This window comes from Hylaeus anthracinus, unplaced genomic scaffold (genome assembly GCF_026225885.1).
Source record: "Hylaeus anthracinus isolate JK02 unplaced genomic scaffold, UHH_iyHylAnth1.0_haploid 0, whole genome shotgun sequence".
Classification (NCBI taxonomy): Eukaryota; Metazoa; Arthropoda; class Insecta; order Hymenoptera; family Colletidae; genus Hylaeus; species Hylaeus anthracinus.
The window spans coordinates 10,730,886-10,754,427 of NW_026533254.1; the positions used below are offsets into that span (position 1 = coordinate 10,730,886).

At 39.8% G+C, this 23,542-nt stretch overlaps 1 protein-coding gene across 1 annotated transcript in view; it reads right to left on the reverse strand.

Annotated features, from left to right (window-relative positions):
* The window catches only part of LOC128896353 (suppressor of lurcher protein 1), a 468,244-nt gene that overhangs the window by 293,063 nt on the left and 151,639 nt on the right, over window positions 1–23,542 (reverse strand). Inside the window, exon 4 of the mRNA XM_054159693.1 lies at window positions 18,894–19,108. Within this exon, the coding sequence (XP_054015668.1) occupies window positions 18,894–19,108 (215 nt within the window). The remainder of the gene's footprint in view (window positions 1–18,893; window positions 19,109–23,542) is intronic.

Here is a 23,542-nt window from a genome sequence, read left to right on the forward strand (position 1 = left end):
TCCTTGAGAGTAACGTTCGATTTTTTATGTTAAATTAAGATTAACTATTTTATGTTGAATTGGATGTCTAGTAAGCCGTGTGGGGTTGTGATTCTTTAATAGAAAATATTGATTTATTTCTGTATTGTTAAAAATAAGAATGGACACTTTCACGCGTTCGGTTTGGTTTTTACTTAAGTAAAACATTCTCTCCCTGACTGTCATATCCACGTCAGTCAAAGTTTAAGAATATCGAAAATTCGAACCATGTACTTTCGCGCGTCACCGATAACATTCCACGATTTCGTTAACTTAACCAGAACGTCCTCACAAGATATTTGCTTAAGTAAATAATTCGCTGGTCAAACGAACCATCGACCGTATAAAACGTTCGGTCGTGTAAATAAATGTTAATCCGACCGTAACGTGAAATATGATTCCGGCACAGGATCCTGTCATAGCGTGTAATTATACACCGAAACGCCACGCGGACGGTCGCTGTGTCCCGTTTGAAGTTTTTCTTTCGTCGGAAATAAAATCCCGCTACGGCTTTTCCTGTATTTTATGGACAAATATTCGGGACGAAGTAACGTTCTAGTTCCAAATTCCATCGCCGCGAATTTGAATAATTATATGTGCGCAAATACTGCGTTACTGCGGCACTGTGCAAGTTGAATTGCTAACACATACCGGTCCCTAACGAACTTCGCGGTTCTACGAGTCCTTAAGACAACAAAGCGCTCTCAGGGGCTGCGTGACAACGCGTTAATTTGTCCAACATTTGCGGTCATACGACAAACAAAACCCTTGCGGATTACCACTCGTCCCTGAGCATTTAAAAAGTGATTACTTTCTGTTGGATGTCACTGTCACCAGATACGTGAGAAAGTTCGTCGAACTTTTTGATCACTTTTTTTTAATTGACATTCATCGGTTAATGTTATTTAATTAAAGTGGTATCTGGAGTTATTTGGTAAGTTTTAGAATAATTTCTACTAGCAGTGAAATTTCTGAACCATGTATCTTAGCTTCGACTACCTTTAAAAACGAAATGGCGATACAAATCTTGCGAAGCGCTTCCTGATAGCGTAGAATGGAAGTAAAAGAAAAAGCAAACTCAAGAGCAAAATAAATCCTCTCTAGAGTTATTTAGAACGATTGATGTAGGAGGTTCACGTTCAGGGCGCACTTAAAGTTAGAAGTACTTCTTTTTCCATTCGTGGCCCTCTCCGAAATGGGAGATTTTTTTCAACTGTTCCACAAAAATTCCCCGCAGCTTTTACTTGCTTCGCATAATTACGCTGTTCATACGCCACGTAACTTCTCGCCAGTTTCGGTATTAATGAAATTTTCCACGGAAGGAATTGCAATTATTTTAACTCTAAATTTCACATTTTCTTACATTCGCACGTTATTATGTGCTACAACTCACGTAAACTCCGTTCCCTTTGTTTCCAGGCGACACAATTTTGCATGAAATTCTACTCCTTTTGAAGTTATTGTCTCGGGTGTTGCTTTTTCTAAGAAAGATTCACTCACTTTGTGCCTGTTTCAATATTTACTTATATTACTAACAATGTTTATATTTATATGAAATAAGTTGGCATCTGTAGCAATGTAAAAAATTGTCTTATATGCAAATTGTTATTATAATCAAAAATGTATATATCAATTTTAACCCGAAAAAGAAAGTAGCTGAACGTTAAAAAGAACAAAAATATAAATAAAATATAACATATATAAAATATATTATTTTCTTCATTATTTTAAATTTTCCAGGCTGACGTGAATTGCCCAAAACATAATAAATGCAACAAATATCTGGCGCATAGCATAAGAAATCTAATTTAATAACATTCTGCAGACCCAGTTCCCGTCTAGATAACCAACTTTCTCTCCGTTAATATATAACGACATATATTTCTCCGTTATAAATATTTACATACATATTAGCTGCCCGCCTTTGTGGTATCAGTTGAGCAGCAGATATTCCTTATGCACCATGCACGCAAGACCACAATCTACGCGAGGGTTTTTTTATCGTCGCCACGGAAGCTACAACTCCTTCATTGTTACCAAAATTAAAGTTCATTAACGTATTATATTAAAAACTATTTTATTCGTTATCAAAGTTCTTTTAAAACATCTTCTTAAAATGGCAAATGGGAATGAAAGACATGAAAAGAAAAAACAAATATATACTTTTCCCGAAGCTCACGAAGACTATTCAACGCCAGTTATATTATTATCTTGAATGAAAATAGTGGAGCGAATACAGAATTTTTAAATCTTTAAATTATTTCCAGTTCGGAATTATACAAAGGCAATATATTTCGCGTAGATGGAAATTGGGTCCGAAATTAAGGATGCCCGTGTGGGTCAATACTCTGCGTGGACGTACAAACCACGGATTAACAAGTATGCATCGCGTAGGAGGAACAGATTGTCGGGATTGAAAAATAATAATTGAGTTTTCGGCCGACTGACGTGAAAACCGTTTTAAATCCTTCCTGGTACGAGGCAAATTGGTGATCTACATATTGCCGGCACTGTTTCCAGCAAAAACGAAACACCACTGCCCGAAACCAAATATGCGCTTTGTTTGTTTTCTATTGAAGATATACAAGCGATTTATCCTCTTTTTGTACCGTTCTTTGTTCTCGACACGCGTAACCGAATCGCTCATTGTCGATAGTAAATTAACACGAAATTTTTCGTTTCCACCATTCTACGCTTCCAACGATTACGTAAATAATAACGTTCAACAACAATAAAAAAAGAATTAAATTCAAGGGACGTTTGCAATTTTGTAAAATATTTTAACGTCAGTTATTTTCTATCCAATATTTATCAATTAAAATCTTTGAAAACTTATAGAGTACAAATTTGAGGTATATATTTTCTGTCTTTATTTGTATTTTAAATATACAGAGTCAGTCTAAAATACTTTTCTATTTTTCCATTTTCATCCTCCAGTTGCAAAAGTAAATAGCTGAATAGAATCGAGAAAGTATTTAAAGACTGTAAAAAATACCCATGAATTAATCCCTCATGAAAATTAAGTGTAAAGGGCTTAAGCACGGTAATCTTCAAAATGCACTGTTCAGTATGTAATCTCTCTTCTAGTCTCAAAATCTAGAGCTGATTCCAAACACCTTAAATTCCCTTTTTCGACTCGAATGCGTCGCAATTTCGAGGTAAAAAATAAATGATTGAAACACTTCAGCCGATGGAAACGATTTATCGAAGGTTTTAAATCGAAATATAATATCTGGAAGAAATTGGAAAAAAGGAGCAACCTGATCGATCAACACGAATGTTGGGAACACGTTCCTTTACAGCGTTGCGTATAAATTACTGGTACATAGTGCTGACGAACTATAACCACAGACTCAATTAAACCACGCATGCACCCATGTCACGCGTTCTCGTCTCGGTCAAAGTTCGCGTTACTGACTTTGTAAATGAACCCTTTGAGAGGCAAAGTCATACGTCATGGTAAATAATATAAATGAAGGGACTTCTGCGGTCGAGTAAAAATAAAACATCGGTACTCTCGAATTAGAACGTGCATTCGTGCAAATGCAGTCAGACTTTTGTATATTTAAATGAATTTATAAATAACAATACACTATGAAATATAAATACAAAGTTTTGAGATCGAAACAAAAATGTTTTAGATTTCCATTTAGATAAAAAGAACTTGTATTTCAGTTCGATATATTATAAAATTCTTACTATTTCCAAAGCATAACGTTTTACAAGTTCAAATACAGAATAAAGAAAGCGTTTCATGCTTCAAGCAATGCGAGACGTCAAAATTTACGTGAAAACGTATAACGCACGATTCATCACTGTAGCATTCTTCGTCGAATCTCGAGAAATTCAGTATCGCGGAACAACAGGATAATGGGTGGTGGCATCAGTAGCAACAAGAGGCATCGCGAAATTCTATTCGCTCATTTATAACGACGGTTCTCTCGCGTACAGGTACATGTACCCGAATCCTCCTCAGTTTATCATCATTCCTAAGCCTGCAAGTAATTACACTAGACTAGGTGTGTATGTTCAAATTCTAGTACTGCTTTCCTTCATTCAGGCCAGAGATAATTAAGTGACTCGCGCTTTCAGCGTCGTACGTTTGATAGGGCTCGCAACAATGGTGTCGTAAGGAGAGTAGGAACATTAATTCCGTTATCACATTTGCACGTAGACTATCTACCTAACCAGTTGCAGTTCTCCCAGATCACGGGGCTCGTTGTGCGAAAGATCGAGTGCCTCGCGTTATCATCTGGGTCAGGGATGGGGCACCTGCGGTCTATTGAGACGTTCGGTGCTGCGTTTTCGTATTGTTTGTCAGTTATGCAACATCTTTGTTTAGAAATTGATTTGGACAATTTAACGGGTCATCGAAGTCTCGAATAATTTTAGAAGGCTAGACTTAGAAATCTTGAAGACTTGATGGGCTTTGAAACTTTTTATTTTGTTCACCTTAAAAATCAGTCGAAAACAAAAATAAATACTATGCTTCATCTACGATCTGCCGTTTATTTATATGAAACGCTCGATGAATTGAAGATCGACCACAGCATTCAACATCAATGAGAACTCCAATACCGATCAAGACCTTCAAGAATTTTAAACGATTTCACACGATGGACTTCGAAGTGGCGCCACTTATTGGAAACTCATCACCGGATAAATCGCTCGGTAAAAATTGAACTGGAATTTAAATTTCGCAATATACCCCACGAAATTACACAGCTTCAAATTTCGCTATTACCTAACTAATAAAATCATAAAATGATACTTCGGCTTCAAAAATGGACCGCAGAATATCAACTTTCGCCATCGATCACAGTAGGTTCTACTTTAGTAAATCCATAAACACAGGTTTTGGAAACTTTTTGGGGATTTTGTTCCAGTTTGTGCCGTAGGGAGGAAATTCCCCGAGCAGAAGTTTCAGCACGATCGACAGCGGAGGCCGTCGCGTGCATTGCTTCGCGTGCGATAAGAAAAGTCTCTCCAGGCGATACTTTCCCCGCAAGAACGTACGCCAGAGATTCTTTTTAAATTTCGTGCTCTGCCACGGCAGATAGATTTTAATGGACTTTGTACGCGGTACACGTAGTCACTTTGCGCTAGGAGGCCGAACACCATGTGCGCGCTCGTGCCGCTTTCTGCGCGGTGTGCGTGTGCTCTCAAAGCGACTGTGTGACGCGAGCACACACGTCCACGCGTCCGTGGATTAATTCTATTTAACGTGGCGGCCGATGACGATTAGAAATTGGATCCCGACATTCCACCCGAAGGATAAAAGGAACAAGATTGCACTCTTTTCTTCTTGGCGGCAGCACAATGGGAATGGGGTAGGAAGAAAATTTTATCATTTAAGTCGATCCACCAGCTGAGGGAGGATTTTATACAAGTGAATTTTCTTTTTTTTTTTTTTTTTTTTTTTTAAGGTACCGACATTTTTTGTATAGAGAGAAATAGATGCTACATATGTACATATTACAAAGCCTAAGCTTCAGGCCTTCAAGTACTTTGTAATTGTTTATTTTTTTAAATTTAGTTCGTATTAAGAAGTACGTAAAAGAAATTCTGTCTTGGTTTTTGGATAATGGTGTGATTCATGTTTTCTATTTGGAGGGTATTTACCTCTTAATCGTCTTCTAATTTTAATTAAATCTCAATACCAACGAACTTAATTTTAATTTATTAATTCCTTATGAATAAATTCTAGAATTCAAACCAAGTATTTCAAATAAATCATCCCAATTATATATTACACATGTAATTATTTTGTAGAAACTATCAACCAAAAATACATGGTTGCATTCAACCATAGAGTAGAGGCACCCTGCATGGTTTCCAAACTTTTTCAAATGAATTAACGATTCCATTTTACATTCGTCGTACGAGATTCAGCCCCGACAGGTAATAAAAATTCCCTCGTAAATCTCTAAATTCCGTAAACAGATATAGGAGTTCAAACGCTACTAGGATGATTTATATCGGCCCCGTCCAAAGATGAAGCGTCCTGCACGGTTTTATCCCCCTTCTGTGCATCGCATCGGTTTTGTATTGGGTCCACATCTATAACGCAACATAAACTGGCGTGGACTATGGCAACGAAAACAGAGTGGAGGCAGCTGCTTTGCTACCACGAGCACCTTTGGACAGGCCTGATTTATATGGTCTGGTCTTCATCCCGCGAAAAGCCGCAGAAAATCTTTTTACGTTACGTATTTTCTTACGGGCTAATCTCGCAGCTTAATCTTCCTCTCTTCGGCCGTCTTCTTTCCGCGGGTTAATCCCATTGCGAAAGCCATTTCCCGCAAAAACAACCTATGGCCGGCAGTTCTAAATATGTTTGACTCGGTGTACTACATCATTGCGAGTATTCTATAAACCATATTACAACTTGGATTGTTTCCATAGTTATTCTAATTTTCAATAAACCTGGAATTTATAATGGAATTTATAACGAAATATTGTGAATACTTTCATCTTCAGGAAATCCAATGATGACGTTCGCTCGAGTGCTCCGGGCAAGTCCAATAAATCACTCCCTTATTTCAATTTTGTTGCACAGTAATTTATTGTTCGTAGTCGCGGACAGAGGTCAGATAGCTTAATGATAAATGATTGAACTTAATTGCTGTGGAGAAAAATGCATCTAGCTTCTGGTAAACATCAAGTACGTTATTTTTCATGAGCTTGGGGTCAGATATTATTTTGTAGTTTCTGCTAACACTGTTGATGAAGATGGAATACTTCCGTCAGAAGAAGATTACTAATTTCTGCGGAACGATTTCGTCGATAATCTTTGGGGGTGGGGGGGCGGGGGGGGGGGGGGTCAGGTGCGATTGAACGCATTCAATTAGAATAATTTTCTACTTAACTAAAATAAAGTTTCAACTACTAAAGGAAATCTCAAAAAATTCCCAAATATTGGGTTGTTCGGAAAGTCCATGTCGATTTTTGGTAGGTGGTACAGGTCTGAATATATCGAAGTGGTTGAAAACAAATAACATGCATACATTCCTTAAAAGGTGGAAAGGTTGTGAAACAAAATGGCGCCTATGCAATTCAATAAATATATATTAAAATTCAAACGTGTTTTTGAATGTTCCTTAGAAATTGGCACGAACTTTCTGGACAACCTAATAATTACACAAATCCTTCCTGACAAATTTAAACACTGAACTCCAAAAGTTGTTTACAATTCTCTGTTAACCCACCTAATTCTGTAAATAAACCGAACCAAAATAAAGTTATAAACCGAAGTGTTCTGTATAATTTTGCCCCACAGTGCCCCCATTATGTACGCAAACACTGGCACTCGGCGTTCCCGGTCGGCACGATTGAATTTCCTAAATTAATTGTGGAACGATGTTTCTGATTAACTATCAATTTGCCCGCGTCCGCACAAATTAAGGGAATTGGTCATGATATACTTGCTCCGTCTGTCGCCCACGCGTTCCAAAACACAGCCCCAGTTGCAGAGATCGGCTCATCCCGCAAATTACAGAGTTTTAATCACGAGGGGATCCCAAACACGCGCCCGCGCCCCCGAAACTGATTTAAAAATTACACGGTCAAATAACAGGACCGGTGCGAAACGTCGCGAAATCGTTTGCCAAGCGAGACTGTTTATGCGCTTGATTGCCGTGATCGTTAACTAACGAGCCACCTCATTGTTTCGGCCAGAACGGTCGGCGTAGGCTGTTTCAAGCACAATTAAAGGCCGGATACGTTTCTACCCGGACGTGATATCATATTTCCGAGCGAGAAAATTGACGCGCGGAATTACAGCCGTGTTCACTGGCGAGTAATCAACGCATTCCTCTGTTTACCAGTCGTTTCCACGCGAATGGAACATTTGTTTCAATGAAGACGCCAGCGAGTAAATATTGGGAGCAGCTGGAAGGGATTTGTGCGTAAATATGGGAATTACGGTGAAAATGGGCGGTATTGTTCGAATACTTTGAATGTCGTGATGGGGAATTTTTTTGATGCACCTTTTGGAGAATTGGACATTGATTAATTGCTGTAGTTGTAAGATTTGTTTGTTTGGTTTTATAGAAGTTGGAAAACATTTGATTTTTAGGTGAAGAAGGTTCGTTTTATTAAGGATGAGAGCAAGAATAATGGGGACTTTAATTGGCTATACCATTTAATAATTGGTGGTTCGAAAATCGATTGACCCTCTTCAGAAGATAATCAAGGACACATGTGTAATCATTTTATGAAGTATCTTGTAACGAGGTACAATGGGCCCTCTTCAGGATCCAATTAATGATACGTGTGTAGCCATCGTGTGATGGATCTCGTATTGAGACGTCACTATATGAATGGACCATACTGAGATACTTCATGCGAGGGCTTACACTCATCCCTAATTGTATCCAGAAGAGGCTGTGCAAAAGCATATAAAATGAAACATGAAATCAAATTCGCACAATAATATTTATTTATTATTCAAATTATTTGTATTCGTAGTTCATTTCAATTTTCTTTATTTATAAAACGATTTGCACAAATTATTCAAATGAATACAAGATATGTACGAATGTAATTAAAAACAGAAAAAGAAAATGGACAACATACAATAATCGTTCTAATAATAATAATCAGCAATACCTTTTCTGTATACAGTCTGATAGGCAATGCGATTTCCACCCTCAAGGAAAGCTTTTGCAAGCTAAATTCTAGCATTGCAAAAAATCGATACAATCGAACCATGTGTTGATTTCACAAATAACCAGATACAAGTCCAACAACGATCCACGAGCCATAGTTTGGAATTATCCCAGCTGTTCCACAACGAGAAAGTTCCGTGTTTTCCGACTTTTCGACGTATCCGGCCAAGAGACAACTGGTTACGAGAAGTGTCGCCATGTTTACCAGCAGCAACTGTAACTGTCGAGCAGGCGGTAACCACGGCAACGGACCAAGTTGGTCACGTTCCTCTTGGTCTAATACTTTCAGGAACAGGCCTTACGCCGTTCCTTCCGTGATTCGAATCGCTCGCCGTCCCCCGCCAACTTCATTTTACGCAATTGCAATTTCGTAACAGCACTGCCATGAGCGATACGGCGGATTCGAAGCGGTTTTACGCTTCGAAAACGAGTATTACATCCCCCACCCCTGCGGAAAGATGCTCGAGGGGCCGAGCGTTAAAAGTACCTAACACGTAATATTCTTCGAGAGATTTGGTGGGAATTTCTGCGATCGATGCCTCGCGGATACCTTTCAACTCTGATATCTTTACTTTGATATTAAATAATATTTATTGAACAGCGTTCTACTGTAGTATCGTAAAATTCGTCTTTTCAAAATGGTTAGTGTTATACCTAAACTCGACACGAAAAACCTCAATCGAAACATTTTTTAATAAAATTCATATTTTTAAAAATAATGACGAACGTGGTGCATCGATAATGAATGTACTTCTAGTTTCCAATAATCACGACTGATAATTCTACGGCTATTAATAATTTTAACAAACGGTTGATTAATGCATAGAATAGAAAATCTGAACATTGCGAGCTAAGGTGCGACATTATTATTTCATGTCATTTCGTGTTCGACAAACGTCAGTCGCGTTCACTGCAACCCCGTCCGTTAAACAAATTAACTCTCGAACAAATGATATTAGACGCACTCTGCGCAGCCTATGGCGGACGAAAATTTTCTTAAGTTTCATTAAGTTTATAGGCCACGAAAGATATTCGCCGTTGATGCTCGTAATGACGTACCAAGTTGTTTACGAGGATGTGAAAGCGACGGGACGCGTTGAGAATCAAGACAAAGTTTCGTTCAGTCACTCGGCTCCCCGTAAGAGGAGATTTACGTTAACTCGTGAAAAAGTTTACGAGTTTAAGTACTTTCTGTATCAGATGTCTCCGAGGTACCATAGAATACGTAACAAACGGAAACGGTTGCATAAAACGGTCCCGGACAGTTTTCGCTCCGATGGGATTATGAAAAAAAAATTATCGCTCCTGCTTAGAACTCAAAACGAGTTTCCATGTATATTTGTTGGAATTTGTATTCGTCGAAATGCGAGAAAGAAGATATCGAACGAGGAACCTGATCTTTTGGTTCTACCTGTTACGTAGGTGGTGTCCTAAATTCAACGTGACATGTATATGTGATTACTAGGTAGTCACGAAATGTTCCCCTTCGGTGCTCCTTTTCAGAATTATACTATTCATATTTTATTACGCGAAAGAAAATCTTGCCGCGCCCACATTTCTCGTTGCGATAATAGAACTGTCAGAATGATAAAATCCGAAATGTATGCCTCGGCGACGAAACCAGCATCGTCCTGGCAAGATCGTGCTCGCTAACACAGGCCAAGCATGTGCAGAGTGCATCAAAAGTATAGCATTTGATCAGTCAGACACGATAACAACAGTTAGTCAATGTTTTAGTATGCGAAACATTTTGAAAAAAGTTATTAAATTCTTATTTATGTTATTGATTCAATTATCATTTGGCTTTATATCAAAATTGATATTATCGTCTATACGTGAATGAATACAAGCTGTAAAAGTTTTTGATTTTGTAAGTATGCACTTAGTTTTAGAATGTTTGAAGACAGTAGTACAGCAACTGCTTATGAAACTTCCGCACATATATTTAATATGTTAACTATGCATGCGAGATCGTTCGCACAACCTGCACGAGGATTAAGCATGTTTCCCTGGAATGCACTTTAGAAATGGTCTCGGTAACCATAACCTCATAAAGTACACACATTAGCAGCTGTAAGCTTAAACTCTGAGACACTATGATATTGTATATTTTAGGATGCAGTGGAAACGATTAATATTACGAATATGAAATTGCCATTTGTCTGTACGTGGTAAACTCCTATGATAATCGTCGTTAACATAGATACTATTGAATTAATGTAAGCAATAAGTAACATTAGTATAATAAGTTTACATTACTTTACGTTTACTTAGATACCTCTCTTCGTAATTCTCCCATCAGGAGTGCCAGTAGTCTGTTGAGGCCAGGTCTGTGGAGGCCCCATTTAATCTTTGAAAACAAATTAAATAAAACCAATCTCTTCCTTAGCTATCAAATTGTTGGCTCAAATCCCCGACTACGAATTCGAACAAAATCTCGAAAACTGTATTCCCGAACCCAATATATCACTTTAAAATTGTAACTCCGCCAACTAATTCACACGTAGCTCCCTCTGCAATGCCGCTAATAAATATTGGGGAAACAATGAAAAAAAGAAAGTAAAAGTTTCGCGAAGCAACGACAGTCGTCCAAAATGAACTCTTTCCATAGTAAGCGTTCTGTTTCGTCCTCTTCTGTACGTTCTATCGATTCGCGCCGTTGCCGTGGATATTTTCGAACAATGGTGTTCCGTTAGCGTCAAAGATCTCCGTGTCACGTCGATTAAGATCGAGACGGAAGACTCCAAATGGATTCTGATAACGGAGAAATCGAATCTCAGTCGATTTCTCGGGGCCGCTGTTCTCCGAGTAATTAGCACGACGCCGCCGGTAGGGAAAAGTTGAAAATAGTCCAGGAGACTGAATTACCCGTTTTAATCAATACCGGTGCAAATAGCCCCCGGGACTTTCCGTACTTGTACCATATTTCCTCTTTATCCTGAACATCGTAACGCCGCTCGCTTTATCAGAAGCGATAAGCCTGGCCGGGCTCGTTACAATTTTAATCGTAATTCCCAGAATTTCCCTGAATGGACCGAGGTTGCTGCACTTGCGCCAAGAATTCGCAAGAATCCAACTGCTATCTGGAAATGTGGGCTGGTACTGTTATTAACAATAGAAATACTGGAGCAGTTATTCGCCAATTTAGGCTTGTGCAATTATTAAAATTGGAACAGAGCTTTTTCAACTTTCGCCTATCTTTTGGTTGAACTAATATTTTCATGGATTCTTTACCAAATCAAACAATTCACCCTCAAAGGCTTTTACTCAGATATACAAGTGAATGGCAATAATTGGCGTAATTTCATTTCACTGATTACTAAAATAATTAATCCACCCATACAGTTTCTCAAATTGTACATTTAAACTTAGTTGCTAAATAGATAATTGCCTGAGGATTGATACCGACGGCTGTGTTGTATATGGATACAGTAACCATTGCTGGAACATACACGCTCGCACGATTCCCTTTGTAATTGATATGGTTGACGAAGTGATCAAGGATCGTGTTTCGTGTTATAATTAACGTCACCGACGAGTACATTCCTGTATCGTACCGTTTCGTTCACCCTCAACTATTCGAAACTATACTCTTCTGTGTAAGTAATTAGAGTCTTAGGGTCAAAGCTACATGGAAACTGTTCGTGTCGTACAAGAGGGCAGACGTCCCTTCTGTCAGCGATCTAAGTACTGGATTAACTGTTCAAGTTCTGACTAAACATTGTATTATTCGACGTTCCGATTAATACTGACTCTAGGTAGCTCTTCACGCCTATATGAAAAACTTTGGAGATATTTTACTCGACAAATTTCGAAAAAAATATTTTCTCTTATTACTGTCGATACATTATTTATAAGTTCTGTTAAAATAACAGTAATAAATAGTAATAATATAAAGTTGTTCTGATTCCAAAACTGATTCTCAAAACAGTAGCTTCTAATCCTATCATACATAGCAAATGTGGAGCGATAGAAATAAAAATTGTATACCCTATGGGTGAGAATGAGCACATTCGCCGAAGCGGTGGGAATAACGACGCGACAGTTAACGAGCCACAAACCGCGACAGTTACCCAGGCATTGTCACACACCAGTATCGCTAGCAAACAATTTCGCGAGCTGTTTCGAACCGCGTATTTACGATTGTTGTCGAACTTCTCAACAGTTTCGTGACTTTTTCGCGTGCACTAGGCCGAAGCCTCGAGTGGAATTATTAAATTTCCAGTGATTATCGAAGACTCTGAAATTCTCGTTAACGAAGATGCTGCGAGCGATATTTATAGAGCAGCGACCGCCAAAGAACCGCTCTCGCAATTTTCCCGTTAATTGCTGAATTTCGTGGAGATTGGGGTTGCAAGCCTGCAAGCGTGGTAAATCAATTAGCTCCCGCTGATGTAACTTCCATTCCATCTATTTTCGCGAGCCGCGACGCGTTATTACGACAGTTATTACCAAACACACGAACACTTCCGAAAGATGTGCGACTGTGAAACTCTTTGAGAATTAAAGCTGTAAACGAGTCATATTAAATATAGACTCTGAGTAATAGTTCTCTGACGTAAAATTGACTTCCCATGATTGCAATTCGCTGGAGTTCCTTCTCCGGGATAACGCGATTAACGAGAACTGGAATTTGCACATGCAAATGAGTGGATAATCTTGTTAAAAAGTTTTCCTTAAACTTTTATATGCGCACTATTCCGTGATAGTTTCGGTACATATGTTATGCGAATGCATTGGACACGTTTTGGAAATACGTGAATAATTTGTTAGATGGAACTGATGTGAGATGGACACACGATTTCGATAGTACAGAAATTTTTCACTGACGATACCCTTAAATAATAATTGGACATCGATCTGAAATTAAAATTTCAGTTGTATTATAATTTAGATATTTTATTCAAGTGGATTCTTAACTCCCTTTAGTCTCTTTAATATACAAAAATAGACATTTTAAAGAAACAAATGACCAATCAATTCTACTTAACAAAAATCAATGGGTGGTCCGAATTCTTGAACTCGATGTACTAACATACTTCCATTTGATACACCGTAACTGACTGGTGACGTAGATTCAACAGAGATGGACTTTCGCGACGTCCTACAGATCCCAAGCTTCGCATTTATAAGATCGTACACGTGTAACCGCAAGCAGTTTAACTTGTTATGATATTGGGGTCCCGAACTATCAAAACTTTGAGTTTGATTGCGAGATAGGAATTGACCGAGGTTAATCCAGAGTTGGAGCTAGTCTTTGTTTACAAATCACAGATACAGGCACATTCCGTGCGGGTTGAGCGAAGTTTGAATATTACTGTCTGTACGGCGGATCGATGGCCCCGCTATTATAAATTCGCATTGGAAGATCGGACAACGCAGCGAAATACCGTTTGAAAATTCAATCAGTTATCAGTAGCGGTGGCAGAAATAGAGCTATCATTAATGACGATGAGAATAATCGTCTTTTGCTACGAAAATATGATCGAATTATTGTCATTTAGCTGATGTGTGTCAACCGTTTCGTTATGGCTGATGCAGCGTGGAACGCTAGAAATGCGCAACCACGCAAACAGAGCCACAATTTAATACTCGCGGAATTATCGAGACACTCGGGTTGTCCATAATGTCGCGATTAATAGGGTACGCGTGGAATTTTGTTGAAAAGTTATGACGTTCACTGTTTGTTTGCAGAGGGGCGGCTATAGTTATCATCTGGAACACAGCGTCGTCACCCTTTCGAAACGAAAGGGTTGTGAATATTTGTTGCGCTTATATTTACCCACGTCGTATTCTGTTATGAATGTTGAATATAGAAATAGAATAGGTTAGGTAAAGATTCATGATAGTTCCTAGACTAAGAGGTTAGCATGACCTATGACGAATGACAGTGTTTACAGAAACCTGTGGATCGCTGTTTGCAGACAAAGATTAGGTCTACATCCACGCTTCTTTGGCTGTGTTCAGCTTTCAAGGATTCTAGACACGGCAGGGAGCGTGATAGATCACCAGGCGTACAATTCGATGAAGGAATGTGGGGGATTCGCGGTCTACGGTCACCGCGATAATCATCCCTCTCCTGCAACCTACCGCAACCACCTCCATCCCCTTCAATTCGACCCCTGTTTGATTAAAACTCCCCGTCTACATAGGAGAAATTACATTTTAATTATACATGGTTAATCAACGTATGCTTTGCCCCTGCACACACGGTCAATCCGCTGTCCCTATTTAATCGACGCGCATAATCTACAGGGTGCGTCGAATTTTCTAGCCGCCAGACACCTCCAAGTCGTATCCCAGAGGAGAGACGGCGAATCGAAGCATTTATGGCTCGTCGAAAAAGGCGCGCATATTTCATCGATACCGCACGCGGATTCTCGCCTTTTCCTTTTTCTCGAGGCACCGCGCATTCGTCAATGACGGCTCCCGAGGATGATGGATCGAGCGAAATGGGTTCGTGACGTTTCCCACGCATTAGGACAGATCAAGCGCATTTTTCTTACCGTTTTGTCAAGGTCTTTGTTTGGCGTCCGACCGCGAATCATGCCGATGAAATATCGCGCGGGGTCGAGCGTGAAATCAGCGATCGCGATATCGACGGATAAAGTTCGACGGTGGGGATCCAACGGAAATTGAATATCGATCAAGTTAGCCGGGGATTAACGAGATCCTTGGCGCGAAACGTTACACGCGACGCTGCCACGATAACAACGGTTCACGGTAAGCTAGCCGACGAACACCGATTTTGCTATCTGTCGTCTAATCTCTGTCTAACTAATCTCTTCGGTTATCAGCGTCCATTATGCTCGGCCGAGTTCCAGACGGATTTTACCCGACTCGGATTAACCTTGCGCTGGAAGCTGTTTCGAGTGGACGCTTAGGGAACGAAGGGAGGGTTGATCGAGCGAAAATATGCAGGGTGAGAATAAATGGTCTAGAGGTACTTGAGGGAAGTTTCGATTTTGTGCAGTAATTAAGCATTTTTTAGTTTCAAGCACCTTGTGTAGAAACACTGACACATGGAATGATTTCGTTTGGAAAACCATAGGAGAGTGTAGCTTAACACGTTGACTGCGACGTTCGAATTCGTGGTTGATACCACGCGGCGGAAGGAACGGCGGGTAGCAACGATAGAGGTTAAGAAGCAAGACGGCGGAAAACACACTTTTTCTTTTCCAAGACTGAAGCGGCCGAGAAGGTAAACAGACGGACTAATGATGAGCCCATATAGCAAGTTTCAAGTCGAAATATCGAAAATTCAAGGGTGGGGGGCGTTCTAAAATGAAGAAAGAATGAAACGCACACCGTGCGTCCGCCGCTGCTGTGGCGAGAATTACAGAACGCACGGCGTGCGTTCTCCGCAGTCAACGTGTTAAGCACCTTCCACTGCTCCGAGAGGCCCAATCCATAGACTGCACTGCCCCAAGCTAACTCTACGCCTCGAATTCCCATGAAAAATCGATTATGCTTTACCTCTAAGCTAAGCAAACCCCTGAAATATAAACTAATATATTTTCCAAAGTGGCCTCGAACGCTGCATACCAAATAAACTCTTTCCACCAAGAGTGTTTATCGCATCCGAGGACAATAGAGTCGGACGTCGTCGGAAAAATTTACGTTCACAATAAATCAAGGAGCGCCAGTATCAGTCAACTCGCCGCGGATGTGTCTCCTTATGCAAATTGTGCGGCTTCCTGAGGAACGTCGGGTATTTTCTGTTTTTTTTTTCTATTTTTTTTTCTTATCTTACGCTGAGGGAAAAAGGGGAAGAACGGTGGAAAGCGTACGAGAAAATGGTACATTTCGGAATTGCTGGGAAAAGTTTCCTCCGGCGGGGAAGAATTATGTCACCGTTCTACGCGGCACACGTAAGCTGGCGGACGCATACACGTGAGCGAAATAAAAAATTCGCGGTCCAACATGTTTAAAGCATGCGTCGGCTAGTCAAATTCGTGAAACGTTTACTAACGAACCACGGCCTCGCCCAAAACCCACGCGGTATTTACTGTTTAGCCCTGTTGTGTCGCTTGCAAATCTACGACCGAAATTTGCAAAAACCTGTGGCGCGCACGCCGCTATAAATAAGACCCGCGCCCGTGTATTTTGTCGGACGAGAAAATGCAGAACGAAGATCGAAATGTAAGGGATGGGACAAAATTTGTAGAGGAAATTTTGTACACTTTTTTTGTAAGTGTGTACTGTGTAAGCAATTGTGAACAGTAGGTGTTGACATTTCTTCGTCGTATGCAAAAATAACTTTAGTAACGAGAGTATTACAGTAACGAGGTTGATTTGTTAAATTATTTTTTACTGGCTCGAGGCCATGTATGATGGCAGTTTCAACATGATTTATCGAATTAAGAGAGATTGAAGAGCGAAAGGAAGTTTACAAAATGTAAGCCTAAGTTTGCCTCTGAGGTACAAGTTATGCATAAGTGAAAGGTGGATCGTTTGGAATCGTTCGAACAAAGGAAAATTTCAATAGGACCTAATTAAGCGAACGATCCTTCATCTTTTCATATTGTATTTTCTATTATTTCCAATGAGGTAAAAGCCCAACTTTGCCCCGTAATTGGAGATCGATCGCACTTCCTTGGAACAAATTTTAAGAATGGGAGAATAATGGGCCATTGTTCCAGCAGTTTACGTATTCTCGGAGTGCCATAACTCTTTAAATTTACGGATCAGGGACCTTCCCTTGTTACAAGCAAGGAACCGTGGTACCGTTTGTTGTAACGCGTGTAGACACTACGTCGCCGGAGGATTTCCAACGAGGGAACTAATACACCTTAAAGAGAACAGCGATACGGTTCAACGCTTCCATTCACACGTTTCCAAACAAATGGCAACGGTGGGACAATTTCAGCGGATAATTTGCCGCAGTTTTACGAAGGGGGATTTAATGGATCGCGCTCTCTCCCCCGTGACTTTAATTCTGCTGTCCCGGCTAAAGGCGATTAAAGCCAAATTTGAAAGATACGCGAGAAATGTTTTAAACTCGCCGGGTAACGGCACCGAAAATCGAGGTTATCGTTGCGCTGTATCCGGGATTATACGTTTTTTTTTACAATGCGAGAATTGAGTTTGCAAAAGCTTCCCTTGGGTGTGGAAATCGCTCTGCCTTTCAGGCTGTACACAGAAAAAGTATCGCTGATTATTATTATTAGAACGATTCTTGTATGTTGTGTCTTTTCTTTTTCTGTTTTCCGCCTAGCGAAAATCGACATGTACTTTCCAGGCAACCCAATATAATTCATTTGTAAACCAAATCATTAGAAAATTAGGATCTGACCGTTAAAATGAAACACCTCGCACAGAACAACAAAAGTTACAGTCTTCAATCGAACAAACACGAACATACCTGTTATATTCGTCATCGATTATTCGAATAAAATTCCGCCAATTCCCGTTTTTAATTCGATTTGCATAATTCCGCGCAATCAAAATGCATTCCCGGTGTTCGTAATTTGTCGTCGTTTCAGTACGTTTCGCGTTCAATTCGCTAGTTCCCTGAAATTGAATCAAGCAACACGAAATATGTTTCGTACAAGATCACCGAGTGCATGCGCACCGGCACGCTTTAATTAGCGTTATTTCCAAGGGAACACGTACCCCTGCCGAGTCCTTTCAATGATCACCTCCTCCCCTCCCCCACCCCCCCCTCCCCACTACCTGGTAACTTTAAAAATATTTTCCAATTGAGCTGCGCGCACGGCAAAGAGTAAGTCTCTCCACTCGAAAGAGTTTCATAAAACGAAACCTGCGGTTCTCTCGATAAGTATGCCAGTCGAGTAGAGCTTCCCGACCTAGAGGAGCTTTTCGCTCGCGATGAAGCTATGAAGTGGCTTTTGTTAGCAAGCCGTCAGTCTTAATCCAGTTCGGTCCTTGGCTCAGACTTCAGGACCGACGATCGACCGGCACGACAGCTTTCATTTCATTTTCAAAATATCCACAGGGGGAATCCGATTATCGATTATTCGTTTCGCAGTTAAATAGAGGGCAACAATTAAGTCTTACTTTATTGCAATATTGCATTTATTATTTCGTGCAATGTATATTCGAAAGAAACATCTTGCAATTTATAAGACATTTTTCCCTTTTAGAATTTAATAATATGTTTCGTTAGGAAATCCGTTGAGCCAACCTCTAATTATTTGATGAAAGTATTCCTGGTAATAAAACACATTTTAACGAGTAACTCACGTCTGTCGATGAAGCGAAAATTCCCAAAAAAGCCAGTCGAATTCGACGGAGGTGACTGAGTGTGGAGCTCCAAAATAAGCGTAGACCTCGAACTGTACAGGATCTGTGGAATGTCGTGCAGTTCTCCGCAAAGCACCCCAGACCAAGGGGTGTACTCGGAAACACCGGTGGTCTCCAAATGTAGAAACACTTTTAGAAAATCGCCTCCCACGCAACTAAAACATAAATCAAGGCAAAGTTATTAGCGATTTATCAACGACTAAAGATATACTCAAAGAGTACAATACCATCTTTATTCCTATATGCAAAGAAATGTAACAATATCGCAGAGTCAAGGTACGCGTAAAACAGAATTATAAACACTTAACCTGTTGATATTCCCCAACAGAGTTGAAATAAAAACGAAAAGAAACGTGTACGAAAAAATGACACGGTATTTAACAATTTCTGCTGCGCATCAGTTCCCAACATTCATTCCTTTTCAAGTGATGCTCACGCGATTTTAAACGTGTCCCCGAGGCAAAGGAGTAAAACCATGAAATGTAAATATGTAAATTCCGTATGAATGTAAAATTTATTGTGAAAAATCGTCCACACGTAAACCCCTTTGTACAAACGGGCGAATCGTATTTATGCATCGCATGCGGAAAATAGAGGAAAAGAGTGCACGGATAAAGATCAAAGCCGAGATGATACCTTGTTCCGCGGGGCGGGAAATCTTGGAATGCCTAAAGAGTGTGATTTATTCGAGCATGGCAAATATACCGGTGAATCGTTTTCAGAATAAGCGCGTAGAAACGAGGGCAACCGATCTCCACGTTCCTGCGCTTCCGTATTTCGTTAATCTTCGAATTATCCGTTTTCTAAAACGGATGAACCGATAATTGAGTTCTCGATAGCTGTGATAAAAAATAGTTCAGTTCAGAAAACGTTGATCTCTCTTTATTTCATTTTTACGAACTATTTTCTCAAACGGACTCAAATATTTTTACATCTATTTTATAAAATAGAAATTTTTCTTTGTATACGACGATATGCTTTACGTTTCAAAATATCCAAAGTGATCCCAATCGAAGCAATCGGAGACGAATTTTTCTTTCGTCGAGCACTTCACCGATGAACAACTTCGGCCAAACTTTTCCAGAGTGCCTACTTTACAAATCGTACCGATGGAAAAAATGTCACGGAAACTTCATCTTGGAGTTTTAATCTTTCAAAGTTGCACTTTACAGAAAGCTTCCCGAAGTGGATTCCTCGAGCAATACCAGCTTCGCAGCGTCACAAATATTTAATTAATCCCCAGTTTTCAATTAATTCTCCATTGTAAAGTTCGGGTATATCGAATTCTGTAACTGAGTTAGCAGTAGAAGTAAATCCAAACTTTTCGCTGTGAAACATTAACGGTCAACTATAAAAATATTTCAAAATGTTTATCGGAATTTTACACATGGTCCATGCAGAATGCCAGTTTGGCGAATGCAGGTATGAAATATCAAAACGCTGCACGCACTTTTTGTTTGGGGAGAACTAGTAATCTTTTAATCTATCTCTGTCATCCAACTGGATTTACGATACGTCAATCACCGCAGGGTAGTAGAAAGAAATTCTGTAGTTCGCAGTCTCAACTAGGATTTAAAGCTTTTATGGCTATGAATACGAATAAACCCGAAAACGTCGAAGGGAAATTGATAATTTAAAAACTATTAAAATCTGACGTCTATATTACGAAGGGAGCGGGTAGCATGATCACGTTTATATCGTCACGTAGAAAGATATTTGGACTTTATCGATGGAATAAATTGCCAGTGTTTGCCTGCTTATATACGCTTCGTTTTATCGAATATTCATATGAATCACAGTTCACGTATCGATATTCCAATGTATAATAAATCTACGTATAATATAGACACATACTAGCACATACTGATCAACAGGGAAAGGTTAAAGAATAAGATTTTATGTGAACGAGTGTACACAAAAATATTCGCGCTAACAATGCACATAAAAGCAATTACAGTAAACCAAAAAATTGCATTAACCTTTTGTTACGCTTTTCAGAAAAAAACAATATAACGTTGCAGAATACATTTTGTTATATAAATTATGATTTAAAAGGAATGGAATTTTTATATGAAATGAATTTTCACTGAAAAAAAAATTGTTTACAAGTTGATATAAAAATTAGTTAAAAATCTCGCTCCACCTGGCTCGATAACGCCAATAAATTCGAGATTGGATACGCGTATCGAAGCTCGAGTTTGCGATACTCGTAGAATGGCTAATTAACTAATTAGTCCCGGCAGCGAAACGGAACAGGTGTTCGTAAGTCCAACTGTACACAGATTACCAGAGTTCACGTGCTTAGGGAGAAATTTCGATCCCGCGTTAAAGCGAATACAATGTCGAAATTAGCACGGATTATAATAGAGCCGAGAAGCTCGCGAAGGCGGGTCATATACGCAAAAACAATTTGCTGGCTCGTTAACGGAACACACGGTAGCCTTACAACGTATCCTGCGGTTGTTGATGCGTGTATCGTAAGAGGGATTCGTTATCTCGAGCCTATCCAGGCATCCTCTTACATATTGCGTCCTAGAACATGAAGGCAGTGATTTAAATAGACTTCGTGGGAAACATCGAGTTTTTAAAACTTGGATTTTTAGATGAAAATTGAAATTTATATGGGTAGCTTGTACGTAGTTTCGTTTTACATTGTTTCAATATGTAATTCAAATTTCAGGATAATTTCGAAAGGAATCCAATTTTTTAAATATTCCAAGTAGCTTTGCCTATTCAAAAAGACGAAAATTGTATAATTTCATGAAAAATCAAATCTTAAGATTGAAAAAGTTTTAAGATTTCCTTTCTTTCTTGTAGATTATCCTAATTTTCTCTGTGGAGCCACGCGGAGTATCAAATTATAATTTGGAATCGTCAACGGAAAATCATTCGCCCCGAATGGGCTCCATGAATGCGCTAATTACACACCACTGCAGCTTCGGTCGGAATTTACTGAGGCTTTAATGATCCCGTTACGCAACCTATTCATCACGACTGTTCAGACGGTTTCTAATTAATTAGCGGTAGACCTCTCGCCATATTCCATTTGTCGTAACCATTTACTGAGACCCGCCGCGATACTTGACTTTTCGAACGAAGAAAAGCAATTCATTTAGCTAAGAGGATACCTTGGCGCACGCACTTCCACCATTCTTCTTTCTGATACTGCGAGAACAGCGCGAGTCAATTTTTATTTGACCGCTAAACATGTAAATTTACACGAAATTATGAGTGGAAAATTTCTCTCTTTCGATAAAGTAAAACTAGTTTGAACAGAGCGATTAATGTTGACAAATTAAATAAAATATGGATCGAATATATTTGATAAATTAATCTGAGAATTGTGTACGTCTCATTACCAGAATCGTTTCTTCCCTTCCAAGAAGGTACCCTAGAATCACATAACCAAGAGAAAGTGGTAGACAAAGGTACGAGGTCCACGATAGCTTAGGGCGCATATCGAGCGGGGACGCCATATTAGGCTTGTCCCTTAATTTCCCAAACGTATTTCCAACAAAGGCTTTCACGGTTTCTAAGTACGGCCCTCGAAAGGGCATTGTCTCGTGTCACTTAACTTCTGACGTTCGCCACTCGCGCCCTTACCGAAGTTTCTTAACGCGAGGAGACCCGAGATGGACAGGTCGCCAGCGATGTGACAGTGTCTAGTTGCCAGAGGGTATTCGTGGTTACCCTTGGCGGCCGGATTTAGCAACGATATTGACGTTGGGAAGATACAGGGTATCGGACGCGTGAAATTACACGTCCCTTGAGACGACGACGCCGAACAGGACGCTGGGAGATGCCTGTTACGCCGACACACAACGAAATTTCACGCGTAACGTAGTTTGCTATGGATCCGGCGCTATTTAACCCTCAGTGCACAGGTGCGCTGACTTGCGCCAAGTGTCTCGTTAGCGATACCTGAGACTACTGACAAAAGCACAGACCAAGTGCCCAGAGATACTGAACTGGTTAGAACGAATCTTGTTTGAATCCTCCGACTTCAGATGGTTCTTCTTTTCGTAGTTGTAGAGGAAAATATGATTCAGGTATAGGAGATCAGGTATAGGTGTAATAAAATTCTACTTTCATAAATATATAGAATTCTTTTTTTTAGGTAGATTTTTTCATTGGCTATTCTTTCCTTAATCAAACAGAAGAGAATATAAAAATGTTTCACTAGGCACCATACATTAAGCATTCCCTGCTCAACTGCTGACGGTCTGCTCTTCCCCTTCCTAGACGGTTTGCAATTCCTGACACAGCACCTAATTACCAAAAAATCCCAATCTACCCAATTTTGCCTCCCAGCTTTTTTAGTCCATTCTGTGAATTTTCCTACCTTAATAGTTTACTTATTTCATTTGCATGGTTCGAAATAAATAACATAAACTTCGTCCCCGGGACTCCAGCGCTAACGCAATGCTTAATTCATGGAATAATTCCGACATTACGAGCGCCGAGTCTCGCGATAGCGTTAAACACGGAATACAAAATTTCCCCCGTTCTTTCGGATTTAGAAGATTAATCATGGTTTTCTCGGTGGGAAAAAAAGTGGGAGGGCAGTAGACGTAAATAAAAGTGACGGA